This window comes from Corythoichthys intestinalis, chromosome 3, assembly GCF_030265065.1.
Source record: "Corythoichthys intestinalis isolate RoL2023-P3 chromosome 3, ASM3026506v1, whole genome shotgun sequence".
NCBI classification, from domain to species: domain Eukaryota; kingdom Metazoa; phylum Chordata; class Actinopteri; order Syngnathiformes; family Syngnathidae; genus Corythoichthys; species Corythoichthys intestinalis.
The window spans coordinates 49,294,433-49,318,423 of NC_080397.1; the positions used below are offsets into that span (position 1 = coordinate 49,294,433).

A 23,991-nucleotide genomic window follows, 5' to 3' on the forward strand; every position below is an offset into this window, starting at 1 on the left:
TTCCAATCAACACTCCACAGGGCGACAGCTCGTCACCTTAGCGGTGCTACTGTTTTGATTTCCCAGCTCACCTAAGAGCCACCACGTTACGCCAGGATCAAAATCGTTTACGATTAAAACTCGTGCCTGAGATTGAATTCTGAAAACAACAAAATCAGCTCGCTTTTAAAAAAACAACAAAAAAAGTGGCCTTTTTGGGGGGAGGGCTGATGTAATGTACACATCAGTGTTCTGTCTTAACCATACATGTTTTTTTTGTGTTTGTTTTAATCGGGCATCCAGGTCCTTTGTACTTACATTCCGGTTTATGAAAACTGCTGTAAATCTAGGAACAACCCCTTGAATGTTCTAAACAAGGACTTTTTATTTCCTCGTGCTGCCACTGGCCCTATGCAAGAGTCACCCTGAGTGGGGGAACAAGGGTTTAACGGTACAAATCTTGTTAGCGGGGTCACCTTTGGTCCATTCCTCACGTCCCGAAAACAAAAATCATCTCAGTTTATTTTCTTGTTGGAATTGACTTTCTGGGACGTCTGTAAAAGGGGAAGCGCCTGGAATTTAGACACTACATCACTAAGTTTTTCCGCGTACAATTTTTTTGGGGGTGGTAAAGTCATGCAAAAAAAGCCTCCAGATTTTCCACCTCCTAGCTATAGTCCTATGGGGCGCCGTTTGTAAAGCAGCACATGGTTAAAATTGACATTTTCTCACATTTAGCGCCACACAGTGTTTAAAATGGTGTGAAATTTTTAGTCACTTTTGCACATTTACAACTTTAGCAACTTAAATATTCATTTTTAAATAAGTTTTGGACCTGATTGTTTAAATCCAGAACTGAATATTTAATTTAAATCTTAAAATTATATCCTAAATGTTAAATCAGGAAACGGTCGGAACTAAATATTTAGCTTAATATGCAAATTCACATGACTGGAGACTGGAAGTAACAAAATAAAAGCTGGAGCACACAAAATACTCTTTAAATAATTTCTCCTAAATATGTATTTTACCTATATATTATTATCACACTGACTCATGTCCAAGAGCCGACTGCCACCGTTGAGTAGGTTTTATTCATTTTCAAGCAACGTAAACAGCCTGAGCTGCTCCACCAGCTTTTATTTTGTTACTTCCTGTCTCCGGTCATGTGAATTTGCATATTAAGCTAAATATTTAGTTCCAACCGTTTCCAGATTTAGCATTTAGGATATAAATTTAAGATTTAAATTAGATATTTAAATATTAAATATAAACATTAAATATTTTTATTAAATATAAATATTAAATTATATTTTCATTAAATATAAATATTAAATATAAACAATCAGGTCCAAAACTTCTTATTTAAAAATATTTAACTTCCTAAGACCAGAACTCTTGCAAGGCACTTTTTAAAAATTTTCTCTTTGATATGTAGGCTAATTGAGACCTGATGAGTGTAAAAACAAATAATGAATTAGCTAATTAAGTAGTAGTAACTAGGAATAAATAGGTCATTACTAACTACTACTTAATAATTTTATTAATTAGGAATGCAGTTTAACGTCCTTATTAGTGGACGCCAGGCCCTTGTAGTAGAAAATTTAACATTGTAGTCTTGACAACCAAAATGTGATGTCCACATATGTGGACGCCAACTTCTCGGAGGTTAAGTTGCTAAATAATGTTGTAAATGTGCAAAAAAAAGTGACTCTAAACATTTCACACCACGTTTTAAACACTGTGTGGCGCTAAATGTGAGAAAATGTTGTAATTTTGAGAATGTGCTGCTTTACAAACGGTGCCCCATATAGTCCGTCCTTTTTTTTTTTTTTTTTGTCTTAATTTGCTTCGGTGAGGGTGAATGCAATATACACGGTCAACCCTCAACTTACTGTATTATATTATTACTATTGTTAAGGACTGAGATATACAGAATTTGTTTTTGTTACATTTCATATTCTATATATCGATTAAAGTATCTATATTCCAGTGTTTACAATAAAATTTTTCTATATTTTGTTTCCTTGCCCAGGCGATAAACACAAAATGAAGACTTTGCAACGCTTTATCCGCTTGTAGTTTAGTTTTTCGTGGAAATGCCGCCACCGAAATACGGAATGTGCGCACACGAGCATGTCTGCGTTTAATGAATAATAAGAAAATTAACGGAGCTGCCTGCTAAAGCGTGTTTAAGAAATGGACATTTTTCAGTAGCTTTTTTTGTGCTAAATTTAATACTTTATGTATATGTAGGGGGCAAGTCTTACGGCATATATTGAGATCTGAATTCTACATGATGTGGAGACCAGGAGATTTACTAAAAAAGCAAGACTATATTTTATAAATGGGCCTTTTAAGTTATTGCGGCCAAAGCACTGATATTATATATATATATTTGCTGTAAAGAGAATTTTAAGAGTTTTATTTTTCTGATATTAAAGGTTACTTAATAAAGACGGTTTCTTTTTAAAGCCACACTGAGAGGGTCTCTTGTTTGTATCACTGATGACTTGGTTTATTTTGTAAAAGTGAGTTTGAATGTGGAATCGTTGACATCAGCATGCACTACAAAGATATATATTTCTATTTATATACATGTGATTAAAAAAAAATACAACAGACTAGCCACATATGTTGGTGGAAAAACAATAGCATTTTTAGTGTTCTAATACAAATGTACGGCTAAATAAAGTGCTAAAACATTCGAATAATTTCATGAAAAGATTTTTGAAAAAATGTATCAAAAACAGCTGGGAAAGATTTACAGTTAATTTTGCCAACTATCACATGAGGATCAGTCATCAGCCACAACATTAGGTGCACACTAATGCGATGTTGAGACAAAACTTTGGGAGATCTCAGGGAATGGCGGGGGTATGTTTGTGAAACTATTACTATAACCATCATGAGGCTTTGAACCAATTGCTTGAAAGCTTCAAGAAGCTCCATTTGACCATCACTGCTCCCTTGAGGTAGACAGTCAACGTCTGCTGCCATCTGCTGTCAACACTGTTGTCGTCTGACATGCCTCCTAGCATGTATTGCAGCGCTACATACAGTACTGTGCAAAAGTTTTAGACAGGATACCTGCCTAAACCTTTTGCACAGTACTGTTTTTATATATTTTTTATTTTTTATTAGGATCATGGAAGCTTCCACTTGGGGAAAATATATACATACAGTATATCCTGTATGTACGTAATATAATAAAAATATGCAGTACTGTGCAAAAGTTTTAGGCAGGTGTCCTGCCTAAAACTTTTGCACAGTACTGTATGTAATCAAAATTCATGTTCTGTGGTAATTTCTTCAGTTACTGTTACAGTTGTTTCATTAATTGCTATTTATGGTATTTGGTAGCACTTCTCAATCACCTTTGAATGGATGTAAAAGATCTGAGCAGGACATAAATGGAGTTAGTGACATAATTTGCCGGATGACACTTAATGACAGCTTTCATAAACATTCTAGTGCTGCAACGATTAATCGATTGACTCGAGTATACGATTAGAAAAGATTCGAATTACATTTTTTGCTTCGAGTATTCGTTTAATTAAAGTGGCGTCGTAATGGTTTATTTTGAAAGTGTTTGCATTGAGTTTTATTGATTTGGGTGGATACAATGCCCTGTATTCTGCCTCATTTCACATGGCTGAATCCAGCTGCTCCATGTTAAGACCAACATAACCTAAGTTTTAGTTTGAGCTAATGTTTTTTTTTAATGCATTCGTAATTTAGTATATAGGTATATTTAGCCGTTTTCTGTGGGAATATGTGCTTAAACCATTTGTTAAGAGCATTGTAAAAAAAAAAAAACATTAGCGTTTTATAGCATTTAAGCTAACGGACTATTGCTATGTAAGTTAGCCAATTGTTCTTTCGTTGTCCATAGATCTTTATTTCTTTTTTTTAACAGTTTAAGGTTCAGCTCAGGTATTTTAATTTTTTACATTCCTTTTCCGATTACTTGATTATTCGAACGAACTAGTTCATCCATTAATCGACTACTAAAATAATCGATAGCTGCAGCCGTAAAACATTCATTAATGCCCATGATAGTGTCATGTCCTAATTATGACGGTCTTACGGCGCCAATACTGAATTAAGTGCTACCAAATACCATAACTAGAAACTAATGAAACAACCGGAACAGTAACTGAAGAAATAATTAGCACAGAACATGAATTTTGATTGTTATTTACATCTGTAGCTATGCCATGCATGATAGGAGGCATGTTGGACGACAAGTCTTGACAGCAGTTGGCACCATAGGTTGACTGACACTGCTTTCAAATAAAGTGTTGCCTATTAACCCAAGTAAATCAACAAAGGAGCCACACTCAACTATAAGCCGCAGGATTCAAAACGAGGGAAAAAAGTAGCGGGTTATAGTCTGAAAATTACGGTAATTCCAATTCGACTCAAAATTTTGTTCCTATATTCTATTCTTCGTGCGGAAACGGTTAAGGAAAAGGTCAACTCTGGCTGTGGTCACACAGGTTTACACCATGTTTGATCCAGGAAAAGATCACTAACTGCTGATCCATGAAATTAACTCCAAATTTTTCCGCTTTAAACTGTCATAAATTGCTCAGCCCTACTTCTCATTATCTTTTAAAATGACTTGTAAAATTATTTTTTAAGTCATAACTCTGAACCTTTTGTAAAAATATGCAACTTCACTCCATTTACAGAGTATTACATCTATTTTTTTTTTCACTTCTAATTAGGGATGTCCCGATGGCATATTTGTGCACCCCAATCCAAGGCACCTGATTTTGAGAAACTGTCGATTGACACCGAAAAAACCCAAAAAGTTTTTATATTAACAAAATTTCAAAACATGTTACAGTACTGTACTTTTTTTACAGTACTTAATCTTCCGCCTTTTCCAGGAATGTTGCGGAGTATAAAACGTCTAATTTTGTATCTTTTGGCAATGCCTTTGTATTTCTGGTTTATTTTATTACTTTTTAGCCTTTAAAAAGAAAAAAAAAAACCACATAAATTAGGCCTGAATAACAGTGGAAAAAATTAACATTGCGATATATGTTGCCAAGGCTCCGCAATTATTTATTGTATTGGTTGCACTGGTGTGCGCAACCTTTTTCTTGTTGATGACGATTGACACATTCATGCTTTTGATCATAGAGCGACTGAGCCTTCACTTGCCTGATCAAAGCTACAAACCTGTCAATCACCGTTAACTTTAGCAAACCTCCAGCTGCACTGCTGACCAAGAAAAGCAGCAGGAGGGAGAGTGAGAGGCTGTACAAGCATGGAGCAAAAAAACATTTTTTAAATTAAAAACCGATTCTAATCCTCTGAAAAATAGCACCATCGGGCCGATTTGTGACCACGTGATCAGATCGGGACATCCCTAACTTCTAATATTAACCATAGGTTCCTCATATTGTCACCTGACTACATTGTCAGTTGACGAAAGTTTGGGAAACCTTGGAAATTCCAGAACATATTAATTGTCAAATTAATCTATATACACATTTTGGGGAGGAGGTGGACTGACATTTCCCACCAATGCCTTTTTTAATGGCTGTCAAATCCGTAGTGGCTTGCAGTTTGGCCATACTTACTCCTTGTGGGTCAGAAATTTACTCTATAGTCTATATATATATATATATATATATATATATATATACAGTGGTACCCCTACTTATGGAATTAATTGGTTCTGGAAGTAGTTTCATAACCTGAAAATTCTGTAAGTAGACACGCTTTCCATGTAAATGCCCTAATTTGTTCCAAGCCCCGCAAAATTCAGACATAAACCTTTTATAATGCATAAAAATAGATCAAAACATGTAATAAACACATGTTACAATTAGATTATTGCACAATACACAAAATTAGAGTTGTGCATAATGTAAAACACAAGAATAAAAGTTAACAGACTCATGGAAAGCTGTTGGAACACGAGGGGCGAATGAGGACGACGCTGGGATACACACTAACACTAGAGGTCGCTCTTAGCCAATTGGATGTTGCTAGGCAATAGCCAATGGCAGAGCAGCTAGACGTAAGTAGGTTACATTGAGTAAACTGGGAGCTGCGAGTACTAGCCATACTGTATTTTTGCCTTTCGTATTACGAAAATTCTTTCGAGGCAATATTTTCACGTTGAGGCGTTAAAATTCTGTATGTAGAGACGTTTGTAAGTAGAGGTATCACTGTATATATACTGGTCCTTCTAAAAAAGTAGCATATTGTGATAAAGTTCATTATTTTCTGTAATGTACTGATAAACATTAGACTTTCATATATTTTAGATTCATTACACACAACCAAAGTAGTTCAAGCCTTTTATTGTTTTAATATTGATGATTTTGGCAAAAAAGTCATGAAAAACCAAAAATCCCCATCTAAAAAAATTTGCATATCATGAAAAGGTACTCTAAAGAAGCTACTAACCTAATCATCTGAATCAACAAATTAACTCAAAACCCCTGCGAAAGTTTCCTCCCAACTCCCAACCTGGTTCATTACTCAAAACCGCAATGTTGGGCAAGACTGCCGACCTGACTGCTGTCAAGAAGGCCGTTATTGACACCTTCAAGCAAGAGGCTAAGACACAGAAAGAAATTTCTGAGAAAGATTGTGAAGAAGGGCCGATTCCTGCAGAAACAGTGGACTGAGTCTGGAGTAGAAACATCCAGAGTCACCGTGCACAGGCGTGTGCTGGAAATGGGCTACAGGTGCCGCATTCCCCAGGTCAAGCCACTTTTGAACCTGAAACAGCGGCAGAAGCGCCTGACCTGGGCTACAGAGAAGCAGCACTGGACTTTTGCTCAGTAGTCCACAGTACTTTTTTCAGATGAAAGCAAATTTTGCATGTCATTCGGAAATCAAGGTGTCAGAGTTTGGAGAAAGACTGGGGAGAAGGAAATGCCAAAATACCTGAAGTCCAATGTCAAGTACCCACAGTCAGTGATGGTCTGGGGTGCCATGTCAGCTGCTGGTGTTGGTCTACTGTGTTTAATCAAGGACAGGGTCAATGCAGCTAGCTATCAGGAGATTTTGGAGCACTTTATGCTTCCATCTGCCAAAAAGCTTTATGGAGATGAAGATTTCGTTTTTCAGCACGACCTGGCACCTGCTCACAATGCCAAAACCACTGGTAAATGGTTTACTTACCATGGCATTACTGTGCTCAATTGGCCTGCCAACTCTCCTGACCTGAACCCCATAGAGAATCTGTGGGATATTGTGAAGAAGTTAAGAGACACCAGACCAAACACTGTGGATGAGTTTAAGGCCGCTATCGAAGCATCCTGGGCCTCCATAACACCTCAGCAGTACCACAGGCTGATTGCCTCTATGCCACGCCGCATTGAAGCAGTCATGTCTGCAAAAGGATTCCCGACCATAGCTGCATATCTGGTATAATTAATTGAAGGTTAACTTTTTTTGTATTGGTCGGATGAAATATGCTAATTTTTTGGGATAGGGATTTTTGTTTTTTGTTGACTTTTTTTTGCCAAAATCATTAATATTAAAACAATAAAAGGCTTGAACTACTTCAGTTGTGTGTAATGAATCTAAAATACAGTGGTACCTCTACATACGAAGTTAATCCGTTCCAGGACCTTGTTTGTAAGTCGAAATGGTCGTATGTCGAGCAGGATTTTCCCATAGGAATACATTATAATTCCATTAATTCGTTCCACAGCCCAAAAACCTTCACTAAATCCTTAAAAAATACTGCTGGGACTATTACAAATGGCAATTACACATAGCAAAACAAATAAATTATAAATCTAAATCGGAATAATAATGATAATTCCTGTATTAATGTAACGAATCTGGTTCTAATGTGGCGGACGTTTTTTGCTGACCCTGAACGCACCGCGGTGCTGACGTGCCAGAGGCAGACCGGTGAGCTTGAGTTTCACTTTCACTTTGAATGTTTTCTTAACACCGTCAATTGCGGCAGACAGAAGGTGTTTTTGTTTTGAATAAGTTGTGAAATAAATGATAAAAACGTGGCGAAGTTGGCAATTTCTCTGGAGATGTTACCACAATAAGAATTGTCAGCTTAACTGAAAAGACTGGCGAACGATGGTCGGAGGACGACCGTGGAGATGTATTGTTGAGCCATTTCACGGATGCCCACCCTATGCTCATATTTTTCTGTCATTTGCATCTTCATTTAGAAGGTAAGCGTCAACTTTTTCCTTGTTTCACCACCTGTACCAACCTTTTCTGAAACCAGTGTTGATTTGTCACACAAGAAAATCCGCCGTGCATTCGTCTGCGGTGCTGCCATTGTCGTCGTATTTCGAGCATGTCGTCGGATGTAGAAACAAATGGCGAGTCAAATTTTACGTCGGATGTAGAAAAGTTCGTGTGTCGAAGCGATCGTATGTAGAGGTACCACTGTATATGAAAGTCAAACATTTATCGGTACATTACAGAAAATAATCAACTTTATCACAATATGCTAATTTTTTGAGAAGGACTAGTATATATATAAATTCTCATGCCTCGTCAAACCTGAAAAAGTGTTTTATTCCCCCTCAATACATCCAAATCTTTTCCTCCTAATAGTCTCACTTTGTCCTCATAAAAGACACAACTTGATACTTATAATTATACTACTTCTCTACCTTAAAATTCAGAATATTCATTTTTTGGTCATATAAATTGCAACTTTATGTATTGGGGAGAAAGAAGTTCAGCCTAATTTTTTGAAAGACAGAGGAAAAAAATCTTTTTTCAGTTTTTCTACCTTTTTTTTATACTTACATTTTCCCACTAATACTATTGAAGCCTCCTTAGCTGTATCTCCACGCGAAAAGTTCTAAATTTCCTCTCGTAATAGTCCCACACGTGATCATTAAATTACAATTTTCACATAACTTCAAAACTTTCAATGCAAAAGTGTACTTCTCGCCTGATCCTTATTTCTTAAAAAAGTTGTAATTAGGCTATTTACGCACCCACTTTCTATCCTTTCAGTGTCTGTAGTAGTCCTTAATACATCTGAAAATACTGATTTTGTAAAGGGCTGTATTAATAAACTTGACTTGATAACCGCTGTTTGATTTTTAAGCATGTGTAACTAATGAAGTGGCTGGTATAACTGCAATTTTATAAACGATTCAAACATCAGGAAGTCTTTAACAACAACAAAAAGCCGCAAATGTTCATCATGTGGGGAAATACAGCACTCTGGTCTAGTCTAGCTGTCTGACAGATCCGCAATTTCTTTCTTTTTGGATCAAATGTGTCGTTTTGGGTTACCACCACTACAGCACCGTCCAAATCCATCGGACGAGAACATCGAATATCTAAAAATGAGTCCCTCTCTTTTGACGAGTTCAGTCGAGCGGCTGGGGGTCCGCGATGGGCATGGTGTGCAGCACCTCGTCCAGCAGCTGCAGGGCACGGTGCAGGTGGATCTCGATCCAGCACGGGGTCTCCTTGATGCTCTGTCGAGGATAGTCGGGCCCCCAGCCCTTCACGAAGCTCATGCGGAGAATGCAAAGGCGGCGAAGGTCGTCCACGCCGATACCGGCCGCCGCCGATAGGCCTGCGGACGAAAGTGCTGCAATTAACAACAAGAATGGGATAGCCCTAGCTTGCACATCTGGAAAGGTACCGTCAATGCATTAGGCGGAAAACACAGACAAGACTGAAAAAGCAGTTTCTGCTCTTGCGCTCTTCTTTAAAAGAAACTGCAGTATTTTAAGCCAAAAGAACTGTTGTGTTAATAGGACAACATGTCTATATGCTGCCATAGCAGATTCATGTCGCATTAAGCCCCCGAACTATTTTTAATTTGTCCGTTTTACCCTGGAAACCCCCGTTTACAGACGTCGCGCAACCGCTTTTGTTTCAACCTAGCCATAAAAAGAATTATATTTATTATTCAAAATGTCTAGTGCTGCAACGATTAATCGATTAACTCGAGTATTCGATTAGAAAAAAAATTTCGAATTAAATTTTGTTGCCTCGAGTATTCGTTTAATTAAAGTGGCGTTGTAATGTTTTATTTTGAAAGTTTAGATTTAGTTTATTGATTAGGGTGGATACATTGCCCTCTGGTCTGCCTTATTTCACGTGGCTGAATCCAACTGCTCCCTGTTAAGACCAACGTAAGCTAAGTTTTTCTTTGGGCTATTGTTTTTTAATGCATTCTTAATTTAGTATTTATGTATATTTAGCAGTTTTTTTGGTGGTAATATGAGTCTGAACCAATGTCAAGAGCATTGGAAAAAAAAAAAAACGTTAGCATCTTATAGCATTTACGCTAGCGGACTTTTGCCATGTAAGTTAGCCAATTGTTCTTTTGTTGTACATAGCTCCTCATTTATTTATTTTTAATACTGTTTGAGGCTCAGCTCAGGTATTTTAATTTTTCATGTTCCTTTTCCGATTACTCGATTATTCGAACTAACTAGTTCATCGATTAATCGACTACTAAAATAATCGATAGCTACAGCCCTAAAATGTCAGTCACTTTTAGCTTAGAATCATTAATTGGTTTCTAATATTTAGTTTAAAAAAAGAAAACTACTTTAAAAAATTATTCACTCGCATTTCTCTGCCTCTTAGCTCTCAATGTGCAAAAAAAAAAAACGGCGTCATTTTAATCTCTTCGAGGCAATGCATGAGTGGGTCATTCCGTGCATGCGTTAAATGCGTCAAATATTTTAACGTGATTAATTAAAAAAAATAATTACAGCCTGTTAACGCGATAAATTTGACAGCACTAAAAAAAATGATTTATTATCTAATTCCGAAAGGTTCAGTAAATCCGCACGTGAAAGGGTTAAGAACCACTGCATTCATGTATATTCTAGGGATGTCCCGATTGCATATGAGAGAATCTGAGAATCTGTCGATACAGAGTCCTGACCTGCTACAAAAATATATATATATATATATATATATTAGGGGTGTCAAAATTATCGCGTTAACGGGCGTTAATTAATTTTTTAAATCAATCACGTTAAGATATTTGACGCAATTAACGCACTCCCCCCACTCAGACAGATTTAAATGACAGTACAGTGAACTGCTTGTTAATTGTGTTTTATGGAGTTTTGCCGCCCTCTGCTGGCGCTTGGGTGCGACTGATTTTATAGGCTTCAGCACCCATGAGCATTGTGTAAGTAATTATTGACATCAACAATGGCGGGTTACTAGTTTATGTTTTGACTGAAACATTTTACAAATTTTATTAAAACGAAAACATTAAGAGGGGTTTTAATATAAAATTTCTATAACTTGTACTAACATTTTTCTTTTAAGAACTACAAGTCTTTCTATCCATGGATCGCTTTAAAAGAATGTTAATAATGCTAATGCCATCTTGTTGATTTATTGTTATAATAAACAAATAGTCCTTATGTACTGTGTTTTGAATGTATATATCCATCTTGTCTTATCTTTCCATTCCAACAATAATTTACAGAAAAATATGGCATATTTTATAGATGGTTTGAATTGCGATTAATTGCGATTAATTAATTTTTAAGCTGTAATTAACTCGATTAAAAATTTCAATCATTTGACAGCCCTAATATATATACAGTGCCTTGCAAAAGTATTCGGCCCCCTTGAACCTTGCAACCTTTCGCCACATTTCAGGCTTCAAACATAAAGATATAAAATTTTAATTTATTGTCAAGAATCAACAACAAGTGGGACACAATCCTGAAGTGGAACAAAATTTATTGGATAATTTAAACTTTTTTAACAAATAAAAAACTGAAAAGTGGGGCGTGCAATATTATTCGGCCCCCTTGCGTTAATACTTTGTAGCGCCACCTTTTGCTCCAATTACAGCTGCAAGTCGCTTGGGGTATGTTTCTATCAGTTTTGCACATCGAGAGACTGACATTCTTGCCCATTCTTCCTTGCAAAACAGTCGAGCTCAGTGATGTTGGATGTAGAGTGTTTGTGAACAGCGGTCTTCAGCTCTTTCCACAGATTCTCGATTGGATTCAGGCCTGGACTTTGACTTGGCCATTCTAACACCTGGATACGTTTATTTTTGAACCATTCCATTGTAGATTTGGCTTTATGTTTTGGATCATTGTCCTGTTGGAAGATAAATCTCCGTCCCAGTCTCAGGTCTTGTGCAGATACCAACAGGTTTTCATCCAGAATGTTCCTGCATTTGGCTGCATCCATCTTCCCGTCAATTTTAACCATCTTCCCTGTCCCTGCTGAAGGAAAGCAGGCCTAAACCATGATGCTGCCACCACCATGTTTGACAGTGGGGATGGTGTTTTCAGGGTGATGAGCTGTGTTGCTTTTACGCCAAACATATCGTTTTGCATTGTGGCCAAAAAGTTCAATTTTGGTTTCATCTGACCAGAGCACCTTCTTCCACATGTTTGGTGTGTCTCCCAGGTGGCTTGTGGCAAACTTTAAACGAGACTTTTTATGGATATCTTTGAGAAATGGCTTTCTTCTTGCCACTCTTCCATAAAGGCCAGATTTGTGCAGTGTACGACTGATTGTTGTCCTATGGACAGACTCTCCCACCTCAGCTATAGATCTCTGCAGTTCATCCAGAGTGATCATGGGCCTCTTGGCTGCATCTCTGATCAGTTTTCTCCTTGTTTGAGAAGAAAGTTTGGAAGGACGGCCGGGTCTTGCTAAATTTGCAGTGGCCTGATGCTCCTTCCATTTCAATATGATGGCTTGCACAGTGCTCCTTGAGATGTTTAAAGCTTGGGGAAATCTTTTTGTATCCAAATCCGGCTTTAAACTTCTCCACAACAGCATCTCGGACCTGCCTGGTGTGTTCCTTGGTTTTCATAATGCTCTCTGCACTTTAAACAGAACCCTGAGACTATCACAGAGCAGGTGCATTTATACGGAGACTTGATTACACACAGGTGGATTCTATTTATCATCATCGGTCATTTAGGACAACATTGGATCATTCAGAGATCCTCACTGAACTTCTGGAGTGAGTTTGCTGCACTGAAAGTAAAGAGGCCGAGTAATATTGCACGCCCCACTTTTCAGTTTTTTATTTGTTAAAAAAGTTTAAATTATCCAATAAATGTTGTTCCACTGTATATATGTTCAGGCCAAGGCGACTAGGCCCACTTAAAATTTTGCCTAAGAACACAGCCATGACTCTAGCTCCTAACCAAAACATCCTCCAGGAGCAACATCTTCCAACTATCCAAAAACAGTGTGGTGAAGAACAGTGCCTTTTCCAGCATGCACCTTTTTTTGGAATCCAGTTTGTAAATGACCCAAAATGTTTCTTAACGGCTCAAGCTTACTGATGGCAGGTGCGATGCCTCCCACCGAGCCGGGTCCGGGGATGTTCCCTGCCACGGCGGCTGCCTGCGCTGCTGCTGCCGCCTGGGCGGTCGCTGCTTGCTGCTGCATCTGCCTGTGACACTGCCGCAGGTCGAACACCTGTCAAACAACACATAGGCATTATTCCACATAAGATGAACGGACGCCAGTGGTTCTGCAAAATAGTTCACTTGCGACTTAACCGCTCTTCTGTTCTGCCCAAAAGGAAAGTAGTGGAGGACATTTCCAGCATTTACGAGTTTAAACATTCATAACTGTCAATGTAATACACAGTGGTACCTCTACATACAAAGTTAATTCGTTCCAGGACCTTGTTTGTAACTCGAAATGGTCATATGTCGAGCAGGATTTTCCCATAAAAATACATTATATTTCCATTAATTTGTCCACTGCCTGAAAACCTACACTAAATTCTCAATAAATGCTTATGTTACTGTTGCAAATCTCAATTACAAAGAGCAAAACAAACAAATTATTAATAAAATTCGGAATAATATAACAACAGCAATAATTACAATGTGGCGAATGTGTTTGCGTGGTGTACCTGAACGCATCATGTGGCTGACAGTGAGCTTTATAGTTTCACTTTGTTTACTTACTGCGGGGGACACTAGGCGTGTTGTGTTGCACAAGTTGATGGAATAAATGATGAGAAACCTGACGAAGCTGGCGATTTCTTTGGGGATGTTACCACAATAATAATTGCCACCTTAACTTATAAAGACTGGCAAACGGAGGAGGACCGTCATAGACCGTCTACGGCTGTATTGTTATCACGGATGCGCACCCCACGCTCATATTTTTCTATCATATCTATAAAGCCCGACCGATCGGGTCCGATCACGTCATTTTCAAAGTATCGGAATCAGCAAAAAAATATCGGACATGCCTTTTTAATATATATATATATATATATATATTAGGGCTGTCAAACGATAAAAATTTTTAATCGAGTTAATTACAGCTTAAAAATTAATTAATCGTAATTAATAGCAATTAATCGCAATTCAAACCATCTATAAAATATGCCATATTTTTCTGTAAATTATATATATATTCTGTAAAATAAATTGTTGGAATGGAAAGATAAGACACAAGATGGATATATACATTCAACATACGGTACAAAAGGACTGTAGTGGGCATTTCACTCTACTGTCATTTAAATCTGTCTATGCTGTCCTCACTCCGAAGCATCTACTTTTTCCAAAGCTAGACAGCTAGTGAACGACGCCTTAATAATTAGACTTCTTCCTTTTTCATCTGATTTATTAATAAAATGCCCTCAAACCATTGTCCTCTTTAGACCGTCGTAAAACTACAAAAAAAACGTACACAAGCATTCCATTAGCAACAACGTTAGCTTAGCACGCTATACAGGTTCACTAAACATAAACAAAAAGCGTCTCATACAAAAAATAGAACATTTCGCTTACTAACATAATATGTACATTCTTTACAACAACCATACTTACGGACAAATCTTGTCCAAGGATCATATAAGCACAACATTATCAGCCCGAGACGTCGTGCAGCCATAATGAACTGGAAAGAAAACAATAAACCATGTCGCAAAGCGACCACAAGAGTTCGCTGTTGGACAGCACAAAAAGTCTTGCTGTAAAACTTACCAAAAGGCAGAATACTTTCTGAGCGGGACATGTGCGTTAATTGCGTCAAATATTTTAACGTGATTAATTTAAAAAATTAATTACCGCGCGTTAACGCGATAATTTTGACAGCCCTAATATATATATATATATATTTTTTTTATTAAATCGTTTTCTAATTGTATTTAACGTTACAGACAAAATGTCTTACATTCATCCAGAGTGTTTAGTTTTGGCTTAAAGTAGGGCTATCAAATTTATAGCGTAAACGGCGGTAATTAATTTTTTTTTTAATGAATCACATTAAAATATTTAATGCAATTAACGCATGCGCTGCACGACCCACTCACACATTGTTGCGTTCAATCTATAATGGCGCTGTTATACCTATATATAGCGCTAACAGGCAGCGTAAAATGAGTAGAGAGAATTTTGGCAGTCTTTGGAGTCTCTTTTTAATTGGCTAAAGCCTTAAAATCCCTCTCTCAACAATTAGAAATATCGTGGGAAGCAATGTGGGGAAGAACGGTAGTGGTTGAGCTTTTCCTTAAAGAGCATATGGCACGAGAAAAAAAGTCTTAAATGGCATTATTATATGAATTAGAATCATATTTTGAGACGATTCGACTATATACAGCAATTTAGCAAAGCACAGATGACGAGAAATTAGTCTCTTAATCTGCCGGTTAGCCACGCCTACCATTATAGGGCTTTAGCGTCCCCAACAGGTGGATGACGTCAGCGGTAGACTGGGCTCATCGGTTTTACTATTCAGCCCATTGAGGGGGAATTATTCAGAACGAGGAAGAGAGCTGCAAAGTGTCAGTCTCTCTACTCCAATATTTTTACAGGATATTCTTTTTATCCAAGTATTTGTCCCCAATAGCTATATAAATGGCTTGAGAAGGACCAGTCAGCCCGTCGAGGGGGAACTATTCACAACGAGGAAAACGCGACGAAGAGAGCGGCAAAATGTCATTGTTACTGTCTCTTTACTTCAATATTTTTACAGGATATTCTTTTTATCCATTTTCCCCAATAGCTATATAAATGGCTTGAGAAGGACCAGTCAGCCCGTCGAGGAGGAACTATTCACAACGAGGAAAACGCGACGAAGAGAGCCGCAAAATGTCATTGTTTCTGTCTCTTTACTTCAATATTTTTACAGGATATTCTTTTTATCCAAGTATTTCCCCAATTGCTAAATAAATGGCATGGTCATGACAAATAACAGTCTTGTGCTGAATGGAATATGAAATAATAAAAATGCATTCATTCAGGACGACATGGCAAAATTACTCCATAATGGTCAAAACTGTCGACTTCACCTTTACTGTCGCACCTCCCGAACGATATTTTATGACACCTAAATCGGACATATGTCATTTCTCTTCCCTGGCTTCGGAGAATGTAAACAAACCAGAAGGCGTGACAGCTAGCCGACATGCTAACCCGAACCGAGTGATGTTTCAAAGTCTTCGAAGCGGAAAATCACACATAACTATCCTGGATTATTTGACATGACGACCCGGTTGTCGATTGTCTTCGCGGATCTGCAAACCGCCCGGCGGAGAGCAATTTACAGTTCGTTCCCCGGAGGAGGGTGGCTGGAGTTGTTGTGCAGCTAACGTGCTGCTGCTAATGAGCATTAGGAGAGCTTTTTGCATGCCTATCAATGATCAAACGTAAGTCGTCCTTCATTTAAAGGAAGTTTGTAGTGTTTACTTTGTAATCGCTGTATTCGTATTTGACATAATACAAAACAAGATGTTTACTCATTTCCTCCTAAGTCCAATGGTCCCACAGTAAATATCCACGGTGAATGGGAACCTTTTGAAACTCCAAAAAGGCGCCTACGCCTCTCCCTCATACAGAATGATTTTTCTGCAGCCGTTTGGCTGGCGTGATGCGAAAAATAAACGTATTAATCCGCAAAATCAGCTGAATCCTTCGTCCTCATACACAACAGTAAACTGTAGCGTGAAGAGGACGTCTTCTACTGTACACGTCACAGCGCCCTCCTCCTCAATGCAAGACCGAAGCCGGAAGTCACTCATTTTCATGGCGCGGGATTAAAAAAACTAAATAAAAATAGCGATCGCTTCCACACACATCCAAGCGGCCCATATCATTCAGGGGCATAAAATACCGCGTGTATTATGAAATAAACATGCTTTTTCGTGTCACAGGCACTTTAACACCCTATGTTACTTCCCAACGCAGAGAAGATATATCAATTGGTGCCACCAGGCACAGTAATGGTTGCACTTCCCATCATGCATTTGGGCAGAACAGTTAAATGGCTACAGTATCATTCACTGAAAGCTCAACAAATACACTAGATGGAAATATTTAGTCACAATATACAAAGTCACATTTATCCTTTAAGAATTACAAGTCTTTCTATCCGTGGATCCCTCTCACAGAAAGAATGTTAATAATGTAAATGCCATCTTGAGGATTTATTGTCATAATAAACAAATACAGTACTCATGTACTGTATGTTGAATGTATATATTCGTCCGAGTTTTATTCATTTTTTTCTTAATGCATTGCCAAAATGTATATGATCAGGAAAAATTATTGAGAATGATTGGAATTGAATCGGGAGCAAAAAAAAAAAAAAGCAATCGGATCGGGAAATATCGGGATCGGCAGATACTCAAACTAAAACGATCGGGATCGGATCGGGAGCAAAAAAACATGATCAGAACAACTCTACGTATCTATCATCATGTCAATGGTAACGGTAAGCATCACCTTGTTTCCCTTTTTTTTACCACCTGCACTAACATTGCTGGAAGCTAGGGCTGGGCGATATGGCCTTAAGTACGTATCACGATAAATTGAGCAGATTTACCTCGATAACGATAAATTCGCCCAAGCAAACTGTTATATAATTTGAAAATTTGAATCAATGCATGGAATACAAATTAACAGTTTCTCGTTAATTTACCAGCTTTCAATTTAACAATTGCACATGCAGTCTAAACATGAAGTATTAAAAAAAATCTTGTAAACAATAAGAATTCTTGTGTGAACATTTATAACAGCTTGTATGACTTGAAAAATATCATCACTTGAATTTCATTAAATTCATTCCGCATTGTTATACACTAGATAGTGGCATACGTTTAGATATTTAGAATAGATACAAATACGACACATTCACCCGCCCCCCAGAAATTATACTTAATTAAAAAATAAAATGTTTCACAAACCTTTCCTTTCTTTTATTCGGCTCAATTATTTACATCTTATGATTTTGGAAATCCTTACAGTATGCAATAAATAATATTCCTGTTCCCAAGCACTGTGCTTACTGTACTGTAATTTTTCCAAAAAATAAACAATACATAGTTACTCCCCGTCATCTAGGACGAGCCACTTACAAGACTAGCACTGTCGTGTATTACAAATACTGCTTTGAACACATCTTCACAGACAAAAGCAATGACACAGGCTTAAAGAGGTCAACTTAAATTGTGTAAATCACACTTAATGACGACACGATCTCCTGGTTGAAATAGACGACATCCACTTAATTCTATTGAAGATATGTAATGCTGAGGGAATTTGTCAACTTTACTTTTAAAAAGAAACGTGCACTGTTTATCCAGTAGATGGGGCTCTTGCAGTGTGTCAAACAGTGATTCAATTTAGGGCAATTGTCTTAAAAGTGGTTCATTGTTTCAGAAAGCCTCGGTTTTTCCATCCCTATCTGGAACCCGTCAAGAGTTTACTTAATGTCGGGTGAAAGTTTGGCGAAGCTAACTTAAGCCCGACTTCATCCCGTTTACTTGTAGCGTTAGCCGCTAGCGTTAGCAGCTAGCGTTAGCCTACCGGGCTTCTGTTTGATTAGCTTCCTGAAAACCATGTGACTCCAAACGTAAGCACACTGTCTGCTTTCTTAAAGGGGAATGAACATAGCCGAACAACAGAGTCAAAGCGGGATGAAAAGACTATATTTTCTTCTTTTATTAAATCACCGAATATACCGACATGGTCAAAATTACGTCGGTCATCGTGAAGAATTTCGGTAACGGTAAATTTTCGGTTTACCGCCCTGCTCTACTGGAAGCCATGTTGCTTTCTCTCACAAGAAAATCTGCCATGCGTCCGTCTTGCAGGAAAGCAAAGAAACTGCAGTGCGGTCATAGATCGTCGTATTTAGAACATTTATTTCATCGGATGTCGAAAAGATCGTGTGTCGAAGAGATCCGATGTCGAGGTACCACTGTATACTTGGAAGTGGAATCAAATGAAAAATTTCACTGTGACAATGTGTTTGTAAAAAATGAATGAAAGGGCTAACCTTGATGTAAGCGCTGGGGTAGATCTTATGCACAGCGTCCCCGGGCGCCCGGCCGGCCTCGCGATCCAGGTAGTAGCTCTGCACGAAGACGGCGTGGTCGCTGAGGCAACGTACCCACACGTCGCCCTCGCCTTTACACTCCAGCTGCACACCTTTGCCTATATGAAGCCTGACAGATGATTCAAATTGTTTATTTGTACTACAGTAGTACTGGGAAATACTGCCTAAATTTGATGTTGGTGTTTTTCCCCCACGAATGTCAATATTCCATATGACTCGATATTAATCATAGTTTATAAATGTATAAAACGGAACCAGACCATTTTGATCTACATTATATATGAAAATTACTTAAACTATTATAAATCTGATTATAAATCTGATTTCTCAAACACACACTATGGTCATGTAGTGTACCCATCCGTTGACATGTGCTTTTTATGGAGGTGTGGCCTAGTCAGTGACGCAAGTTTTTTTTGGGCAGACTTTTTAATTTTCATATTAGTCTTTGGGATGAAAAAAACTCATTCTTCTTAGTCATTTCAAAATGTCTTCATCTTCATCTAGTTTTAGTCAATAAAACCTCATGAAAAATTTCGTTTCGTTTTAGTCAACGTTTACCAAAAATAGTTTCGTCTGTAAAATCAAAAACATTTTCTCCAAAGATAAATACATAAAGGTCTCCAACTACAGGAAAACAGTACATTATTTTCAATTAATTAAACTCACATGGACACCACGAACTGTATGTAAAGTTTTTCAGGAGCCCCACGCTTAATGCTAATGCTATGCTAACACTACAAGTTACATTTAGTGTGTGATAGTGTTTGTGGTTGCCCTTTTAATTTTCGTCTTAAGTCTTCTGGATCAAAATACTTATTTAGAGCTGAAACGAATACTCGAGCAACTCGAGTTTAAAAACTGATCCGAGTCATTTTATTCACCTCGAGTAATCGTTTAATTTTGCCAGCTCTAAGCATCACGTTTTGCCCGGACTACTTTTAATGCGGGACAAAGCGCTGACATCACGTGCGTAGAGGAAGAAGCAATAAAAAAAAAAAATTTTTTTAAACTTACTGCAGCCGACAACCTCTACATACGACGCTGACGTTGCTATAAACTACGTCCGCATGATGCTAGTGTGGTAGCAGGTAGTGTCCGATGCGTCTCATAGATATCGCGTGCATTTAGGACTAGATGCGAAATGACAGACTCGGCCGCGTCTGGGCAGCGTTAGTAAACAGCCGCCATCTTTAAGCAGTAGACTTCTCATTGCTAATAAATATAACGTTACTGTCACTCGCTCACGTGACGTTAGCCCTTCGGAGGGCTAGGTTTCTATTGATTATGAGCACTGTCGATGCGTGGCTAACGTGTCTTACATACAGGCTTTTTTTAAATCTGTAAAAACACAGCGCTGTAGAGTGATGAGGGTGTAAAATTAAAACATAATAAAGCTAAATGTCAGTTTTAGCTCAGTAGTCATTGCTGAATAAAACACCAAGTAGCACTGGTCCCTAATGTGCTCCAATACAACAGGTATCATACATTTATTTTAAACACACTGCAAAAACTCAAAATCCTATCAGTACTTACAGTTTAGACTAACTTAAAACTTGGCTGTTTTCAACAATGTACATCGAAAATAAAGACATTGAGTGACTGAAAATGGTTCAATATTGGATTAAATGCCTTTTTTTCCTCATCTATATTTATAATTGCTCTTTACCTAAAAAAAATGTTTTATCCGATTACTCGATTAATCGATAGAATTTTCAGTCGATTACTCGATTACTAAAATATTCGATAGCTGCAGCCCTATACTTATTAGTCTTAGTCATATTTTTGTAATTTCAATTCAATTTACAACTAAATTCAAATGGACATTAACAGACGAGCACCTAGTGTAGCGCCAACTTGGTGATAATACACACTCAGCAGGAAAACAGTAAATTATTTTCAATGAGTTGAACTCAATTGGATGCCACAAACTATGTAAAAGGTTTCCCAACAGTTTAAGACAACACTCACCACACTAAATGCTAATGCTATGCTAACACTACAAGTTACATTTAAGACCATAGACTTGACATGTGTTTCACAAAAGGCAAGTCTGGAGCCTGGAGGACACCAGTGAGTCGGCATGTGAGTGGGGTGTGGGGGGCATGTGTAACACAACCAAACACTGCTATGACGTTTGCTATAACTATACATACGATAAGAAAATGTCACACATTGTGAACTAATGCCAGAAACTATGGCAAAGTTTCATCTCGTTCTCGTCTCGTTATGTTTTCGTCTCCCAAGACTCGTTTTGAGTTGTCATCGTCACGAAAAATATTGTTCGTCAACTAAAGAGTTTCGTTTTCGTCATTGTTGACGAAAACAAAACTGCAAGGCACTCCCACTTCAGGTCCAAATAACCCTTTTCCCCACATCCCATCTTTGCCCCTTTGTGCATCTTCATTTTGAATGTGTATATTACCTGGCTCTTTCAATGGCTTCAGTGCGATGAACGTTGCTGAGTTGGCCCAGACAGAAGCGGTCGCCACCTGAAGGGTCCACGTAACCATCTACGGTCACGACGGGGCACGACGACGGCACCTTGAAGTAGAGGAGTTCCAAAAAAATCGATTATTACTTGCATCGCGATTCGACACGTGACGATTCGATTACGATTTATAAAGGTTAAAAACGACAGCCGCTCGTAGCGGAACGAAATTCAAGACACGTCTGCCGCCCGGGCACCGTTAACGGACGCACGCACAACGTTATGATGGATGCTCCAAGTTACTAGGAGAGAGATTTACTCCTTTTTAAAAGACTGGAAAATAAATTTGTGTATGAGACGGGCAGGTACAGAAGCTCGACCCGCCAGTCTCGCTTTTGTGCACAAGTTATTTTTTAGAGCGAGAGGGGAAGAGAGATAGTTCGCTGCTCCTTGTCTTTCAGATGTCCAGCAGTAGTTTTAAGGCATTTCAATTGAAAAATGTCCTGAGTGTGTTGCTAAGACCTGTGTGCGTCTATAAGAGGTGAGTACACGAACCCTCTTGTACTGTTTAGCCTTTATTGTTGTGGTTTTTGAGATGTTAATAGTTAGCGCCGAGCGCTAAGCTAATTAGCTAACGTGTATTTCATATGCAGAACATGTAAAACCATGATTAGGTACAGCGGTAACACTACAAACATGGGATGTAGTACAGAAATCTGTTGTTGCAAGTGCTGCCTGGGAGCCAACAGGCGTGTTTGCGCATGGGCGGGCAGGGAGAGAAGAAAGTGTGCGCGCTATAATGAGCGTGTGCGTGTGGCGGTGTTGTTTTTCTTTATGTGCTCGGCAATAAACGCCACAAGCTTAAAGTGATCAAGAGCAGTTGTGATGTCCACCTGTCACTCCAAGAGTTACACAAGGGAGGTTAAACTGTGAAAACAAAGTATATTGGTTAAAAGTTATTCTAAAGACACTTTGTGTCCACAAAATGTGGAATTCATTCCACTATTGTAAATTTTATTGTATTGTTGAGAGAAACAAGTGCTCCCTTTAAAATGGTTAATGTTTTTGGTAGGGCTGTCAAAATTAACGGGCGGTAATTAATTTTTTAAATTAATAACGTTAAAATATTTAACGCAATTAACGCACGCGCGGAACGACCCACTCAAGCATTGCCGCAAAGTATTGCGTTTGAAGTATATTGAGAGCTAAGGGCAGAGACAAGCAAGTGGAGTGGACGCAGGTGTTACCGGCACCTGCCAAGGGGGCCACTGTTATTTTCAATGTGACCGGCACTGTCAGATTGAGCAGTGAGGAAGAAAGTGGTCGAGAGAGGGAGCGAGAGAGTAGAGAAAGTGTGCAGTTAGCGCAGGCTCAAGTGCTGCGTCCCCCACATGCTTTTGTTTTGTTAATAAAAGTACCCACAAAAAGCCACCCAACGCCTCTCGGTGTTTACATGTACGCCGCCGTCTTCTTCAGGAGGAAATCGGGACGAACCGAGCCAACCGACGACAACGAGTCAACATGAAAGGCCGTCCATAGCACCGCAAATTACCAAGAAGGGCGAATTGGTAACGCAGGCATTTATTGGAGCCGCGCCTTTTAATGGAATAAGCGGTGGCATCTCTTACACAACTGTGATAACTATTTGTGGCAAGCGACATGGGGAAGAATAATTGGTGATGATCTTTTTCTTAACACAATGTATTGTACTCAACGCAGAGAAGATATACCATTTGCAGCAACCACTGTGACTCATGGTTGCTCAAATTCCCATCATGCATTTGGGCAGTTAAGAACATTTAAGTCGCTACAGTATCATTTAGAGAAAGCACAACAAAAATAATATTCCTATCTCTCAAAAATAGAATAATGTTCACAAAAAGCGCTCAATGCAAAGAGATGTGGCATTCCCAATCAAAATAGCTATGCAAAATAATACTCTATTCAAACATTAAGTTTAGCTCAACAAATACCGTACACTAGATGGCAATATTTAGTCATGATATACAAACTATCAAAATTACTATAACTTGTACTCACATTTATCTTTTAAGAATTACAAGTCTTTCTATCCGTGGATCCCTTTCTCAGAAAGTGTTAATGTTAATGCCGTCTTGTGGATTTATTGTTATAATAAACAAATACAGTACTTATGTACAGTATGTTGAATGTATATATCTGTCTTATCTTTCCATTCCAACAATAATTTACAGAAAAATATGGCATATTTTAGAGATGGTTTGAATTGAGATTAATTGCGATTAATTACGATTAATTAATTT

General features: G+C 38.2%; 1 protein-coding gene across 2 annotated transcripts in view; it reads right to left on the reverse strand.

Moving 5' to 3' along the window:
• Positions 1–2,398: 2,398 nt before the first annotated feature.
• The window catches only part of LOC130913161 (mothers against decapentaplegic homolog 4-like), a 38,548-nt gene continuing 16,955 nt past the window's right edge, over positions 2,399–23,991 (reverse strand). The window contains exons 8-11 of one of the 2 annotated variants that reach the window (XM_057831526.1): positions 21,704–21,822; positions 19,219–19,387; positions 13,254–13,392; positions 2,399–9,532 (exon numbers count right to left, since the gene is read on the reverse strand). In XM_057831526.1, the coding sequence (XP_057687509.1) occupies positions 9,321–9,532; positions 13,254–13,392; positions 19,219–19,387; positions 21,704–21,822 (639 nt within the window). In that variant the 3' untranslated portion in view covers positions 2,399–9,320. The remainder of the gene's footprint in view (positions 9,533–13,253; positions 13,393–19,218; positions 19,388–21,703; positions 21,823–23,991) is intronic. The other variant, XM_057831525.1, reaches the window with a different exon arrangement.